Source organism: Festucalex cinctus, chromosome 4 (assembly GCF_051991245.1).
Source record: "Festucalex cinctus isolate MCC-2025b chromosome 4, RoL_Fcin_1.0, whole genome shotgun sequence".
Taxonomy (NCBI): domain Eukaryota; kingdom Metazoa; phylum Chordata; class Actinopteri; order Syngnathiformes; family Syngnathidae; genus Festucalex; species Festucalex cinctus.
Window position 1 is genome coordinate 28,499,945 of NC_135414.1, and position 17,177 is coordinate 28,517,121.

The following is a 17,177-nucleotide window of genomic DNA, read 5'->3' on the forward strand; positions in this document are numbered from 1 at the left end:
TTTCATTACTTTTCATGTACAATTAGTACCTTTGAAAACACATTTTGCAACTTGCTGTCTACTACAAATGACATCACAAGGGCTCAGGTAACCAATCACAGCTCAGCTTGTGAATGTCACATGACCAAAGCTAGAAAACAGGTGAGCTGTGATTGGTCACCTGAGCCCTTGTGATGTCATTTTCAGTCGACGGCAAGTTGCAAAATGTGTTTTTAAAGGTACTAATTGTACGTGAAAAATAATGAAAGTATCAAATTAATTATAGACAAAATATGAACTTTGTATTGCTATAATGGGCTAAATAAGTGACGTATCCCTTTAAAGTTAAATTAAAGTTCATTTTAATCTCTTTTTTCTTGTAATATTACAACTTCATTCTTGTAAAATTGTCTTTTTTTAATAGAATTTAAAGATTTTTCAGTTTTTACTGATAAAATGTAGACATTATTCACATAAGTTACAAATGTTAGCCATAGAATATTGCCACTCTATTGTTGTTTTATTTGGACTTGTCTTTCTCTTGGTGTGTTTTTTTATATTTATATATTTTTTTTTTTTGCTCGTAATATTTTGACTTTATTCCTGCAAACCTATTATCACAACTTTATTCACATATTTCCCCCCCTCTTTAATATTTTTTTTCATTCATTCATTTATAATTCAAAGTTTTTCTCATCAACATTATTCCAAAAATTGCCTCTTTTCCTCTAAACTTAATGTTTGTTTGTTTTTTGGTAGTGAATATTCATGCTACCGGATTTTCATGTTGATTATTATAGTGGTAGTTGGAGGGTTACTGAGAACCACCGATCGAGAGGATGCATCCCGCCAAATGTTCCCCAAGCATCTGCAGCAATCAGGACACTCCTATAAAATGCTTAGATATCTCTTCTTTTTTTTTTCAATCACAAGAATAAACATGAAGCAAACCTTTAATTTGCACCGAAAGTAGATTTGAGAAGCTGGAGGCACTGCTGCGGCGAGCTTGATTACTTAATAATACGGTGATAAACACAACTATCAATCAAAACCGCTGACGGGAGGTACAATCGAGGAGAAATCGTGCCAAACGCGCAACTGTTGGCTCCTATCGAGGTGGAGCGCGTCTGCGTGCGCGTGTGGCGTCTGCGGATCCGTATAGGTGGAAAGCAATGAGGTGTTACGTTTATTTATAAAGCATAAGTGCAAAAACGACATATCTTGATAACAACTTTATAATCAAATGCTCGCTCGGCAGATTGGCCAAGAGGGACTTTTTCAATGAATTCATGAATGAGAAATATTTTTGTAAGAGGGAGCGGGAGATTTGGCAATTTAAGAAAAACAACCAAATTGATTTTCAGACAAAAAAAAAAAAAAAAGAAACATAACTTTAGGGCAAAAGAAAATGCTTTTCATTGGACAGCAGCAATACTATACTAATGTTGCAGTTGGGTTGGTGCGGGGGCGCCACAAAGTAGCAACAAGTTGGCGTGCGAATACGTGAAATAAAGAACAAATTCTGAGCAGATACAAAAAAAAAAAAAAACATATCCATTGTGATTGACAGATGACTGCACAAATTTATAAGATTTGAAGCAGATTATATATTTTCTGTGAGCACATTAGAATATCGATCGGCCAGAGTCATGGAACTCAAATCATCTTTCCACAGTGAAATGAATGAAAATTGCGCAAACACACACAAAACAACAACAATTTTTTTTTTGTTTTTTTTTTAAATAAAGAAAATTGCACTCTATAATGTTGAATGAACATACCGTGATAACGTAATTAAATAGCATGTAAAGAATTTAACAATTTTCACCCCAGTTTTTGCTTCCATTCAAAGGGCATTGTGCTGCTCTTTCTGGTGTACACACCTTGGCCACAAGGGGGCAGTGTAACAGGCATAAGTGGATACACCTACTGGACACAGTCACATCATTCGTTAGCCCGTCTATGGTGTTTTACCTGATTTGTTAGCATTAAGCTAAGCAAACATTGTTTGTTTGTTTTTTAATAAAATGTATTTCACTTGTTTTACGTTTAGATTGACAGTAAATGGCAATACAATCTTGAAGCTTTTTTTCTAAAGAATTATTCACTATATGCCAAAGTACTTATTATCCATACACGTTTAAAAATGCTGGGTCAAGAATTGGACCGGCCCACTAACTTGGCTCAATTTTACCCAACTTATTAAAAAAAAAATGGGCTCTACTATACAAAAATATGGGCTGTTCTATACAATATTAAACAAGTTGGGGCAAAATGACCCAAGTTAATTAATGGGTCAGTCTAATTTTTGACCCAAATTGGGTTGGGGGTTTTTTTTTTACCCAGCAGTTTCAGGAGTGAACAATGCTCGTAGCTCAAATTTTTGTAAAGCAAAAAAATATCGGCCAACCAATCTCCAAAATGTGTACGTCTGGTCACTCGCATTTCAAGCCACCATTGTGTATACATTCAAAAATGCTGGCTTGTTTTCCTAACCCACTCAGTGCTGTGGATTTTGAGCAGATTGGGTTACTTTTACCAAGGTTGGGTTATATTTTGACTTGATAGATTGGGTTGAAGATTGGATTTAAGATGCCTGAATCGCTAAAGCTGCAGTCGACCAGGCGGTCCTGTCTTGAAGTTGAAGTACTGCTAAATGTAATTGTTGTAAAATGTTAGTGAGTGGATGGAACAGTGGCTAACGCTGCTGACCCAGGACACCGAGATCATGGTTCAAATCCCACTCCGGATGACAGTCTTGTCCTTGGAGTGAAAGCAAAAGCGAGGATTGAATCCCATTAATTTGTGCTGCCAGATTTTTTTTGTTGACTTGTAGAGCGTATACGGGAGTTCTCAGGTGAAGTAAATCCTCGCAAATCCAGCTGAGGGGTGGGGGGGGGGGGGGGGTTTGGGGGGGGGCAGCAATCCTCTCTCGAGAGCTCGCCACTTGAATCAGACCGTGGCTGATTTCCTTCCTTGCGTGACTCCGGAGTGTAAACACACGGCCGGAGTGACTCATCACTATTTCTCACTTCCATGCTCTGATATAAACACACGGATGGGTCAGGGGTCATTTTGGGGTAAGGAATGGGGCGTGGGCGAGTGAGACATCTTCCATTCTGCGAAGAATTCACGGCTTCCTGTGGCCACTCCAGTCTGGAGGAAGCAGAAAGAGAAACACGGTTAGAAATAGTCCGAGGGAAGAAATCCGAGTGATGGATCGTCTTCGTTGGCGTGCCGTGTGGAAAGAATGCCGACGTGATGTATTTCTGTTCGCCTTCCAGACGCGCGACTCGTTACGAGAGCGATGCTTGAACGCGAGCGGGAAGGGGGGGGGGGGGGACGTGGCTAAGTTCAATCGCGTGGCGAGAATTAACTTTCATTCATTCACAAACTGATTTATAAGACGTGGAAAGTGTGTTTATGCGCAGCTGCCAGCTTGTCTTTGGAGAAGAATGACGCTCGGTTACAAAAAAAAAAAAAAAAAGGATGCCTTTGGTAAACCCTGATCAGCACTTCAGTCTCTTCGCCATCATGTTGCCGCAAGCTGGGGAGGGGGACAGACACTTCCCGTCAGGCCCCAATGTGAAGAAGGGCCAAATACAGTACAACATCAATCACTTGGCACTCCACAGCTTCCCCAGTGCCATTGTTATACCGCAGGAAATAGGCCGCTAGCAGGTGGAAATAAAAAGGCTTTGACAACTACAGCATAGGGCTGAAGATTATTCCCAGGATGAGGTTTGTACAAGCCCCGCCCCATCATGCACACAAACAAAAATATAGCAATATTTCTGCGTACAAGATTTGCGAGTTTCATCACTAAGTGACTCGGTAAGCTTGCAGGAATATTTTTCTTCATCGAGCATAAAGAATATGAGACCACATATGTAAGTATTGTTCAATTATGTGCTGCTAATAGTGTTATAACACCACCACACGGTACGTATTGATGCTATTCTTTAGCTCATCTACGGCATTTTGCATTGTGTTAGCATTGCGCTAGCTCGCATTCACATGTATTCCTTTTTGTTTTATGTTGAGTTTGACAGTAAACTTCAACTGGGAGTGGCAAAAAACAGCTTTTTTTTTCTTTCTTTTTTTAAACCGCGTTCCCACACTTTTTTTTTTTCCCCCACGCATCATTTTAGTAATTTCTTCATGTTAAGTCAGCCTGACAGTTTTAACTAGGGATGAGTCCTCCTTGCCTGTAAGTGGCGCTAGCTAGCTTGCAGCCGTTTTTCACCAAAACTTCACCGGTTTGGAAATACTTCAAAATTGTGAATCTTAAACTAAAAGAGCATTTTTGTGTTTTATTTTGAGCGTTAAGACTATTGAAGAGTGACTGTGCTGTTTTTTGTTAAAATTAAAGGACATATATTTGTTTTAAAATATCTTTTAGTGATTTTTTTTATTTGTCAAAATGTACTACTGGTATCGGTATCGGTTAGTACTGAGGGTCTGAGTATCGGTATCGGTCTGACATCACAGTTGCTCAGGACTCAGGCAACGACCAATCGCACAGTGCACCTGTTTCCTGACGCTGAGTTGTGATCGGTTGAGACCTGAGCAACTGTGATGTCATTTTCGCTCGACCACCAAGTGGCAAAATGGCTGCCTTCTGATATTGATAAAACGGATGGATTTTGCTGCTGAACTCATATTCATGGGGCTGCATAGAACATATTATTGTCATGAAAAATGGGGGGGGGGGGGGATTCTTCCCCTTGAAGAGAATATTATTATAAACTTTCTATAATGTAGACAGTTTGGCACTTGAATTTGATTTACATTATTTCCTAAGATTAGGTAAAGCAGCACTTTGGGTCCAGTTCATCCTTGGAGCTTCGACTGTTTTTTTTTATTTTATAACTTTTAGAGAATCAATGAGTCCACAAAAGCTTCTGTCATCCACCCACAAAGACTTCTTATAGTGCTGTGAAAATGAAAACTACGGAGCTTGTTTTGCGCGTCACTCCATTTTACATCATGTTCTTCATCTTTCCACCAGCGACAGGTTTGCGTTGGACACCAAACTGCCACATGTTTTAATTGCAGCCTCTGCCTGCCTTTCTTTCCGTCCCCGCCGCTCTTCATGTGGGATGGAAGGCTGAGACCTGGCAGGGCGGCTGTCACATAATGCCCACGCCTGTGATGCTTCGCTGGGACCCCCCTCCACTCAGGAAATGCTCTCGGCCTATTTCCCACCCTCGCGCTCCACTGTGGAGAGCCGGGCATTACGCTCCGAATCCAGTTACCGTCCCAGAACATTCCTGACTGATTCCGACCGCTGCCCACAGACAACCGGGACGTGCCCTCAATTCGAAGCGACTGCAGTATCAAGTTGGGCGCTACCAAAGCTCATCATGGCAGAAGCTGCATGACAGGAAACTACTGACCCCAAACTCACATTGCCTTCATTTGTGATTTGTGGTTTGTGTATAGGTGGCTTCACAAAATTAAAAATATCTAACTGGGGTTGCCACAATGATATCTCCCATTGTGGTGGAGTGTTTGGGAATTCTTAATTGCTTTTTCTGAATCAGCTGACCACAGGAAAATACATATAAACACATATTAAAAAAATTTAGAGGGCGGGAGCAATACCCGAGAGAAAAAAATGGCAAATTTGTCACTTTAGGGAAAAAAATAAAAAATAAAAATAAAAAATAAAAATTAAAAAATTTTTTTTTTTTTTAAACTCGTAAATTTGCGAGTTTAGAAAGTGACAGATTTGCGAGAAAAAAAAAAACAAGAAATACACGTAGCGTAGCTATAGTCTAATCATGTGAGGATTCTTGGTGGTTAATTGGGACTGTTTATAAAATGAAAAGGTAGGATGGAGACGGATTCATTCTTAAATTAAACTTTACTGTCATACATGGCACCGAAAACGCCAACACTTCCTGATCCCCTATCAGCTGACTAGCACTAACCAATCAGAAGCTAGCATACTTTAGGTAAATGCAAGTGAATGACAGAGAACAGCAGATTCGACACATCAACTTGGATACTTGTACAAAAAAAATACCAAAATGTATGAATGTGTAAATTATAATTCTGGAAACATAAACGTACAAGTAAATATACATTTTAACAAATTAACTTCATTGCTTGATCCTCAGGTTAATGTCTGCTATCTCCTTATTTGGAAAACCCGACCGAAAAGTATCGGAGCAAACATTCAAGTACTACGCTACGTGTACTGAGTTTTGGGTTTTTTTTCCTCGCAAATTTGCCACTTATTTGCGAGATTTTTTTTTTCTCTCTGAATATTGCCCTAATACGCTGTCGTAGGAAAATCCCCCTTCGGAGCATTTAAAAAAAAAACACTGAAGAAGATTTGGTGTAAACACGCACATTGGAGCCCACGTTGCTGCCCGCCGCATGCCACCGCCATCAGGGTGGCAAACTAACCTGCAATGGCGGCCCACCAAGCTTCTGCTCATGACCTCGTCACGGTGGTTTATGTGTCATCTCCTATTATTGACGGCATCAGAAACATGGTGACGGCGCGCGCGGTCCTGCATGGGAGGTGTGCACAGCCGCAGGGTGGGGCAACATTTATTGACTGGCTCCCACTTGCTGTGTGGGACCGAGTCAGAGTGCCTGTAAGAAAAGCACAGTAGACATGCGGTGGACTTTTGGGACAAGGGAAATTTCTAACATGGGTCTAAATTTACTGAATTGTTAATCATACATAAAATATAAATATAAAAAAAAATGTGCTTGGATCGTTCAGTTTAGAGCATTAGTATTTGAATTAGTTATTAGGGATTAAAGTACATCAATATGCAAAACAAGTTGCATTTCCTAATTACAAAAATTAGCACTGAACTGTTTTTTTGTGTACAAAATTGACTTGGGGGGTGCATTAACATATCTGTTGCCTCTTTTATCATAATATTTACTTTCTTGACTACTTAAGGGGAAGTCAACAGAAAACTGTTCTTTACAATATGTTGTGTGTGCCCCAGTCTGATCAATATTGCAAACTCCACCCATTTTTTTCTCTATCTCAGGAGGCGGCCATTTTGTCACTTGCTGTCGACTGAAAATGACATCACAGTTGCTCGGGGTTCAGGTTTAACAGGTGAGCCGTGATTGGTCGTTACCTGAGCCCTGAGCAACTGTGATGTCATTTTCAGTCGACAGCAAGTGACAAAATGGCCGCTCACTGACATGGATATAGACAGATGGATTTTGCTACTTAACCCATATTCCGCAAACACAATATTAATAAGAATGCCGTGTTTAGACTAGTGGGGGCTGCATAGGAATATTCTGTGTATAGAAAATGTTTGGGTTGATGTCTCCTTTTCACAAGTAGTGTACACACTTGTATAGATGTAAAAAAATAAATCAAACAAACAACAATGTATGTAGTTACAAACTCTCTGACGAACAATTTTCATTCATAATAACCTTCCTTCCAAATTCAGGATAAACTTGATGTGTGGAAATAAATAATCATCTCTGTTAGTACTTTTGAACTTCAATTTGCATTTAAAAAATAAATAAATAAAATGAGGACAAACTTCACGATGATCTAAAAATGGGCAATTGTGGCCCATTTTTTTTATGCAAATGATAACTCATTTGAATACTTTTGTATTTGTGTAACTTTTGGAGTTGCTTCTTGCTGCCTGTGTCCATCATGTCAAATTGCATGGGCAGCATGAGATTGCAAAAAAAAAAAAAAAAGATTTATTTTCAACTTTTTATTGTGAATATTTGCCAATGGATCAAAAGATCAAATATCTCAATTTCTTTCTACATGATGCTATATCCATGTTGGTACATTTAGTTAGAATTTATTTGTATATACTAAGCCTCTTCTTTTTAAATTGTAGCCTACTATTTACCATGTAACCGACATTGGTTGTTGTTGTTGTTTTGATCATTATTTAATTATTTATTTGTTTTTATCTGTGCACTATAGATCGTTTGGGAGTTTTATTTAATTTATTAGTCTATTTTAGATTTTATGCCTGGATGCAACTGTATAGAACTTGACCAAGCTTGAATCTTACATCATCTTTGTCTGCATATGTCAGCACATTACAGTGTCAACTTCACCTTCAATATGTTTGATGATTTGAGAAATCAACGATAAAACAACGTCAAAGTCGATCTGACTGAAGAGATGTTTTTCCTCATGACTTTTCTGTTAAAACGTGTCAAACTTGTTCCACGTTAAGCACATGCAAGTGAGCATGCATGCAAACTAGCAGTGCATTTTTGTGAATTAAGTGATGTGAATTATGCACATGGTGCACTTGTTCCCTGTTAGGGCCTTTTTAAATATTATGCGTCATTCATTGATGGAACCCGTGTTTTTAAAATGATTCCAAAATAATGTTGTTTATATTAGACTGCAGGAACACTGAACTTTTTGGGAGTCATTTTCACGTTTAAATAACACTAATATTATAAATAACACATGAATATTCGTGCTCAATGAATAACTCTTGTGCAGTGTCAATACAAAGGCAGAATGTTTTCTGAAGCTCTTGCATTGGATTGAAGGTGTGTCTAATGTTATGGCCCGTGACTTTATATTGGTTTCACGGCCTCTTCCAGTGCTTATTGTCTTGTGCATCGGAACTATAGTTTTTCCTTAGCCGTGCAGGCCGTGAAAAGAAAGAAGAGCAAACTGCACGGCGGAGGCCATCAAACCCGAATTGACGACCCAAAAAGCGCGCAATCAGCGCTCTGCATGCGACCTTTCCCGTCCTTTCTCGTTCACATAAACATGCACTTGAAGGAAAATATACACGGCCACCTACAGCGCGGCAGGGAAAGTGATGAGGGCTCCAAATCACATACTGCTTTCAATTCAAGCGACAATCAACTGCAGGCGACAGTTGGCGAGGTGAACAATTAATGACGCAAAAAAAAAAAGAGACCTTTTACGGGTCTCTTTAAAATGGCTTGAAGAGCTCCTCACACTTGGAGAACGAAAATTTGCATTTATATTTTTGGCTATACTTTTAATATATATATGGAGTTTTTTTTTTGGTGCTTAGTTGGCAATTTTAGTCTTTAATTAATTCGAAGGACCTGAAACAACAACATCAAAATAAATAAATAAATGAATACATACATAAAATAATTAATTAATTAATCATTAATAATAATAATAATAATATTTTTGTGTAACATTTGTGTTTTATCACTTTCAAAATGTCGCAAGGCCTATAGCATGTCATTGGACAATAACATTAATTTTCTTTATACGTTATGGAGGATATTAAATCCGTTAAAAAGAAATAGTCACAACTTCTTATTACTAGCCTATTTTATTTAAATTAGTAAATATTATGCTTTCAAATCGTCCCAAAAAAATGTCTAATTTCAGAGTTCACCTGGTGGTGGTTTTGCGCCTTTTTGTAAACAGCGTTTGTAATGACCAGACTTTTTTTTTTTCTCTGTTATTCGCGCTATATTTCAACTATTATGTATTGGTGAACTATGTTGCTTTATGTGCTTTTAAAATTAATTGGAGTATTTTCTTTTATAGGACTGAAATGTTATTCAAATTTAAAGCACGATTGTGTTATATTCACTGTACCCCTTTTGATCATCTGTTCAGAAGGAAATATTGTATGTTTTTATCTCTTAGCATTACCAATATGCGGATTAGACTCACACATTTTAAACTTCTATACTTGGCCAAATTCAATTGGAATAATTCTGTAACAATTAAAGCAGATTTAAATTAACATGCATTTGCTCGAATAAAGGTCACTAATATGCTATAAAATTAAACCAATAAAAGAAACAACGACTGAGTGTGTTTCTTGGTCAAATGATGATCTCAGAAGAAAACACATGAAGTGTTTTCGGACAGACGTGATGGGGCTTTATCGGGCACATTGCAGTCAATAAGGTCGTCAGGAAGGCCTGTCAGGACTCTCTGCAGCACTCTGCGGTCTACCTCCACCTAAGTGGCCCTGCTTTCCTTGGTATGCAGAGCTGTCCAATATTTCACCATGGGACGTCATGGAGGAAGAAAAAAAAAAACGCTTGAATGCTCGGTGACGAACACAATCTGCTTGCGACACCATGAACAGCCATTTCCTTTGCGCTGTTATTTATTCCAACCAAACATGTTTATAAGACGAAAATAAATGTTTGATGATATTACTGGAACAGTCAACATTTGGGGCTCTCTAAGACTTTAAAAATATATCCAGTTAACCATTTTTTGTCCGTGTAAAGGCTGAATTTCTGCAGAAATTCCGTCACGGTCACTCCGTTGAATATTTACAAACCTTTTGTTTACCACATTTCGTCAGACTGATCTGGACACATCAGGTAGAGGTTAATGGAATGAAGTCATCAGTAGAAGTAGTGGGCAGGGAGAGGACCGGACCGCGCATGCATGCCCCTGTCACGGTACGCGCTGCATGGGTGGTCCCATGCGCTGATAAATGTAACCCCCCCCCCCCCCCCCCCTTCACCCTTTACAAAATCCACACCAATGTCGGTTCAAACAATATGAACATTCATTTATCGTGTACTTTATAGCGCTCGACGACAAACCGAACATGCACAAGCACTTTTGTCACCTTCACCCTTGCACGAGATTGACATTTTCATCATGAATCGAACAATAAAAACGTCATGCACTTGGAGTGGGTGCCATTATGAAAATTGAAATGCATGCTGTCACGAAAATTATTTTTATTATTATTAGGGATGTTCGATACCACTTTTTTTCAGACCGATACCGATACTCAGACCCTCAGTACTCACCGATACCAACTGCCGATGCCAGTAGTACATATTGACAAAGAAAAAAAATCACTAAAAGATATTTTTAAACAAATACATTTCCTTTAATTTTGACCAAAAAAAAACAGCACAGTCACTCTTCAATAGTCTTAACGCTCAAAATAAAACACAAAAATGCTCTTTTAGTTTAAGATTCACAATTTTGAATAGGGATGTTCGATACCACTTTTTTTCAGACCGATACCGATACTCAGACCCTCAGTACTCACCGATACCGATACCAACTGCCGATACCAGTAGTACATTGTGACAAATAAAAAAAAAATCACTAAAAGATATTTTTAAACAATTATATTTCCTTTAATTTTGACCAAAAAAAAAAAAAACAGCACAGTCACTCTTCAATAGTTTTAACGCTCAAAATAAAACACAAAAATGCTCTTTTAGTTTAAGATTCACAATTCTGAAGTATTTCCAAACCGGTGAAGTTTGGGTGAAAAACTGCTGCAAGCTAGCGCCACTTACAGGCAAGGAGGACTCACTTAACGTCTTTCCCCTCTGCCATCGGTCGCTTGTACTCGTCTGCGTCATGAGTACTCGAGTACTTGAAAAAAAGGCTGGTATCGGCCCGATACCGATACCTGGTATCGGTACTCGCCCATCCCTAATTATTATTATATAGCCTATGAACAATATGGTTTGAGCTCAGTGTGAGGGGAAAGGTTGCAGACTGCAGCTATAAAGCTCTCCGGGGAACAATAAGCAAGCTACTGTTAACATAGTTTTAGCTTCTAAACTGATCCGCTTGCACGTTTGGATGCACTGCTGCATAAATGTCAGTCAAGAATTAAACCTCACCACAGTGCAACTTTAAATACGAATGAGAAATAGTGAAGAAACGCTTCATGTTCTCCACGAGGCAAATTAACTAAATGAACTTACCAGATTCCTTGCGTATATTCCGACGGTCCCAGCATGTGCAAGGAGTCGTTGCGTGCATGATCTCCACCCGAGGTTGTGCACTCACAGAGCGGCAGAGCTTCGACTTCATTCCCCGGGCGTCTCCTGCGTAAATATTATGACTTACACAAACAATATTCTGCTGCATAAAAAAAAAAAAAAAAAAAAAAGTCCCCTGGACTTCTGTGCAGGGCACGTCACGTCACAGTGACTAATTAGCTGATCGAACTGGCTTTTTGTTGATTTTTTTTTTTTTTTTTTTTCAAGAAGTGAACATGTTTACATTTTGCAGTGTAAACATCCTGCCCACACGCCTGCTTATTTTGTGCAGAAATTTTGAGGCTGGTTATATAGAAAAAGAACATATTGTTAAAAAAAAATAATTAAGTGTGTCCAAGCATGGCTTGTGCGAACTTAAATGTATTTTTTTAATTATTATTATTATTATTATTATTAAATAGCACATATTGCATTTTATTTAGATTACATTTAAAAATAAAAATAAAAAGGAATTACTCATTGCAAAGACGACACTTAAATGTCAATAAAGTACAATGTGCATTTTTCAAGAAAAAGAAAGATATTATGTTTTAATGCAAAGTAAAAAAAAAAATGAGCGCACCCAGATGTGCCTGCATGCTTACAGCCCACCATTAGAGTAGGAGGGGAATGGGCGGACCTCACTTTTTTTTTTTTTTTTTTTTTTCCCGGATGGCCAAGACATGCAGCTTCCAACTGGCTGATGGCAACAGATAAGTAAAAAAGTCAGCATGAGGACAACACACAGCAAGTGAAGTGGAAAGCGGCTCCTGTTCTACTCCTCATCCCACTCTGGAAAAACTTTTGGATCAGGATCCCCCCGCATTGAGAAGTTGTTCTCTTCTGTTTTGTTTTGTTTTTCCCCCCTTTTTTTTGTCTCTTTATGCCGGTGAGTTGACATCGTCGACAGAAGGTGTGGAGGCGGAAGACTTTCGGTCTTCTTCTAGTCCAACTAATGACGGCAGAGATCCAGCAGCCCCAAGCGCACACTCCCGCCCAGAGCGGCCCCATGTCTGCTCCGGACAAGACCGCGGTGATGGACGCCGCCGCCGCCGCCGCCGCCGCCGCCTCCTCCACCGCCAAAGCCAAAAAGACCAACGCGGGAATCCGCCGACCGGAGAAGCCTCCGTACTCTTACATCGCCCTCATCGTCATGGCCATCCAGAGCTCCCCCACCAAGCGGCTGACCCTCAGCGAGATCTACCAGTTCCTGCAGAGCCGCTTCCCCTTCTTCCGGGGCTCGTACCAGGGCTGGAAGAACTCGGTGCGCCACAATTTGTCCCTCAACGAGTGCTTCATCAAGCTGCCCAAGGGTCTGGGCCGACCGGGGAAGGGTCACTACTGGACTATCGACCCGGCCAGCGAGTTCATGTTCGAGGAGGGCTCGTTCAGGAGGCGACCCCGAGGCTTCCGGCGCAAGTGCCAAGCGCTCAAGCCCATGTACAGCATGATGAACGGCCTGGGCTTCAACCACATCCCAGAGTCGTACAACTTCCAGGGGAGCGGCGGGGGGCTGCCGTGCCCGCCCAACAGCTTGTCCCTGGACAGCGGCATCGGGATGATGAACGGACACCTGGCGGGGAACATGGACGGCATGGCTCTGTCCGGCCACTCCATGACGCATTTGTCGGCCAACGGCGGCCACTCGTACATGGGCAGCTGCGCGGCCAACGCCGCCGAGGGGGGCTACCCCCACCACGACAACTCCGCCTCGCCTTTGCTCGCCAGCGGCGGCGTGATGGAGCCGCACCCGGTCTACTCCGGCCCGGCGTCGGCGTGGGCTCCCAGTCCCGCCTCGGCCTCGCTCAATAACGGCGCCTCGTACATCAAGCAGCAGCCGCTGTCCCCGTGCAACCCGGGGGCCAACCCGCTGCAGCCCAGCCTGCCCACGCACTCGCTGGAGCAGCCTTACCTGCACCAGAACGGCCACACGGCCACGGACTTGCAAGGTAGGCTTCCGTCCGCAATAATAATACCACAATCGCACTCGAGCTTACGTTGAAGCAGATCGCGTGGAAAAATGAAAACAAAGAGCAGCCACATAATTATTAGTGTTGGGCCAAGTTGAAGTGGTTCGCTGACCTGATGCCAACATGCGGGGCCTTTATAGCTCCAGTGGAAATATATTGCATTTCGGGTGGCTAAATTGTTCGGGGGGAAATGACGAAACCTTGGAATTAAAATGGACATTTGCTTCAACAAGAAGTTCAAATTGACTTGAGGCTATAGAGTGAAGAAAAAACTATAGAGCAAGATTGGCTGCGTTTTCTCGGAGGAACACCATAAACAATTTTTTTAAACTACCGAATAAATACACATAATAAAGAAAACATCTTAAAAATATTTTTGCCTAAATCGTTGGGAAAATGCATGCATGCATTTCAAATGTATAGCTGGCCAATTCCAATGAAGCCTCCATTTTTGGCCCATCTAATAATACAAGACTGTTTCAGAAAATTAGAATATTGTGATAAATTCCATTATTTTCTGTAATGCAATTAAATGTGCAAAAATGTCATACATTCTGGATTCATTACAAATCAACTGCAATATTGCAAGCCTTTTATTATTTTTATATTGCTGATTATGGCTTACAGCTTAAGAAAACTCAAAATATTAGAATATTTCCTCAGACCAAGTAAAAAAAAAAAAGAAGCCATAATCAGCAATATTAAAATATAGTAAAAGTCTTGCAATATTTCAGTTGATTTGTAATGAATCCAGAATGTGTGGCATTTTTGCTTATTTAATTGCAATATTCAAATTTTCTGAGACAGTCCTGTATACAAACGCACTTTCTGGAACAACAGGAGACGTCGTAAAGCTTTAAATTATAATAAAATAGCTGAATTCCATATTTGGAAAAATCGATGTATCGTCCCATATAAAAAGACATTCAATTTAATTGCAATTTACTTGTCACTAAACAGCTGCGTATATTCATTTATATTTATAATTGGATATTGTCATAAAGTAACATCAAATATATTGCCATGAGGCTAAATAAAAGTGTGCATGTGCTTGTGTGTGTGTCCAGGCATCCCTCGGTACCATTCGCAGTCCCCGAGCATGTGCGACCGGAAGGAGTTCGTCTTCTCCTTCAACGCCATGACGTCGTCGGCCATGCACTCGCCGAGCAGCGGCTCCTACTACCACCACCAGCAGGTCTCCTACCAGGACATCAAGCCGTGTGTCATGTGATGCGGGTTCGCTTCGGTTCGCTTCGGTTCGCGTCGGTTCGGTTCGGTTCGGCTGAAACGAAGAAGGAGAAGAAAACCCACATGAGGGGACGCGGAGGCTCTCAAAAGACAAAAAGCCGGACTACTTTTTCCTCCCCGTCTTCTTCCGCTCGCAACAAGAGACGATCTAGAGTGATGATGATGATGATGATGATGATGATTATAATAATAATATATAATAATACGAACTTTTTCCTTCCGTCATCATGGAGCAACGGGGTCGAAAGTCTTGCTGACGTTTGGTACTAAAGTCCTGCAGCGCGGATGACTACAACTACACACTTTTTTTTGTCCATCTTCTTTCATCATTGTAAAAAAAAAAAAAAAAAAAAAAAAAAAAAAAAAAAAAAAAAAAAGCACACTTCTATTTTCTGTTTTCTTTCTTTGCATTATAACACTAGTTTGGAATTCCAGTAACATGAACAATTGAGGACATTATATTGATGTGTCATATGTATACTGTATAAAAATGATTAAGGCACTTTTTTGAATAGCCTATAAGCGCAACTTTTTTTTTTTTTTTATTTATTCTGAAGGCCTGCATATTTTTCATTTCAGGCGATTTGGCCAATTAAGGAGGTGTTATGCTTTATTGGCAATATTTGTCAGAATGCTTATTATTTGTTTTAAAATGAACATGGAGGATATATTGTAAGCACCGTTTGGATTATGTAGACGATGAATTTAATGCCAGCACTGTATACTGTTCTATATAATTGGAGAATTTAGCGAGGGTCATCTTTATTACAAATAAAATATTTGTTTGGGCTGTTGACGCCTAAATTCTCAAAAGGGAGACATTTTGGATTTTGTTAACATTTCAACAAATTCGATCTGATCGACAATATACTTCATACACATTTTTTTGCCTGTTTATTATTAATTTTGCATCAAGAGAAACGCAAATGAATTGGAAGCAATACATTTTATGTGCAGGTCAATGTCAGTTGAGTATCTTGAACAGGACAGGAAAATAATTCTGAAACAATATAAACACTGAAAATGTCAATTAAATGCAAAATAATTCTATATTTATACATGCTACAATTTACTCCAGATATAATTTGGCGGCATGGGTGCATGTTAAGAAATAGGCATTATACTTCTCTCTCTAAATAATATTTTCTTGTCAAATAAACCACAATGCCGTCTTTCATTATAGACCAATTATAAAATCAAATATTTTACATAAATTAATAATAAATACGTTAGATATTTACTTATACTTTTACTTACTTATAAATTGTATCAAAAAGTATTCTGTTCATCGATATGAAATTATTTTATTTTATTATTGAAATTTAAAAACTTTGTTTTAAAAACTTCAATCTCTGACGCTTTTAATAAGAAAATATTTTGTAATAGTATAATTTAAAGTACAAACAGAACTGTCTCAGAAAATTAGAATATTGTGATAAAGTCCATTATTTTCTGTAATGCAATTAAATAAGCAAAAATGTCATATACATTCTGGATTTATTACAAATCAACTGAAATATTGCAAGTCTTTTATTATTTTAATATTGCTGATTATGGCTTACATAGAAAACTCAAATATCTCAAATATTAGAATATTTCCTCAGACTAAGTTTAAAAAAAGTCATAATCAGCAATATTAAAACAATAAAAATTTGTAATGAATAGAATGTATGGCATTTTTGCTTATTTAATTGCATTACAGAAAATAATGGACTTTATCACAATATTCCAATTTTCTAAGACAGTCCTGTACTGTTTGTAAGATTTTGTCCCGGTTATATGTAAATCAAAATCCCGAAAAGTGCAGTCCTATATTCTACTGTAAACTAAAACCACAATTTGAAATGTGCTTTAAATGAATACGCCACATTTGGTAGTGTCAATCAAGCAGGAACACGAAACTCATAAAAGTTTTTTTTTTTTCCTCCTTCCTTTAAACATTGTGTGAATTTATTAATCTTGTCCAATTTGTAGCAACACCGACTCTGTTTTATGCTAATTGAAAGGGATAAGAACACAGTTTAAAGAAAGCCATACATTTCTTTTAGGTTAAGGACTTCTTTTGAGGAAAATGTCAGGTGAGATGCAACATAGTAAAAAAAAAATTACATCGAGTGTTCGTTCATGCTCACTTCCGTGTCAGACCATCCAATCAACGCTGGTCACACTAAATAGAAAAGAAAAGAAAAAAAATCAGTGCATTTAACACCAGCACCTAACACTGGTTGTTATAAAGTACAT

At 39.1% G+C, this 17,177-nt stretch overlaps 1 protein-coding gene and 1 long non-coding RNA gene across 2 annotated transcripts; one reads left to right on the top strand and one right to left on the bottom strand.

The window, feature by feature from the left end:
• Nucleotides 1-1,196: 1,196 nt before the first annotated feature.
• LOC144017188 (uncharacterized) lies at nucleotides 1,197-11,775 on the bottom strand. The gene is made up of 3 exons (XR_013283126.1): nucleotides 11,662-11,775; nucleotides 6,397-6,588; nucleotides 1,197-3,135 (listed from the first exon to the last, which is right to left on the bottom strand). It is a non-coding gene; the product is annotated as an uncharacterized LOC144017188 (long non-coding RNA).
• Nucleotides 11,776-12,452: 677 nt separating this feature from the next.
• foxf1 (forkhead box F1) lies at nucleotides 12,453-15,749 on the top strand. Its single transcript, XM_077518248.1, has 2 exons — nucleotides 12,453-13,667; nucleotides 14,756-15,749. The coding sequence occupies exons 1-2, from the start codon at nucleotides 12,674-12,676 to the stop codon at nucleotides 14,917-14,919; spliced, it is 1,158 nt and encodes a 385-aa protein (XP_077374374.1). The 5' UTR covers nucleotides 12,453-12,673; the 3' UTR covers nucleotides 14,920-15,749.
• The last annotated feature ends 1,428 nt before the right edge of the window (nucleotides 15,750-17,177 follow it).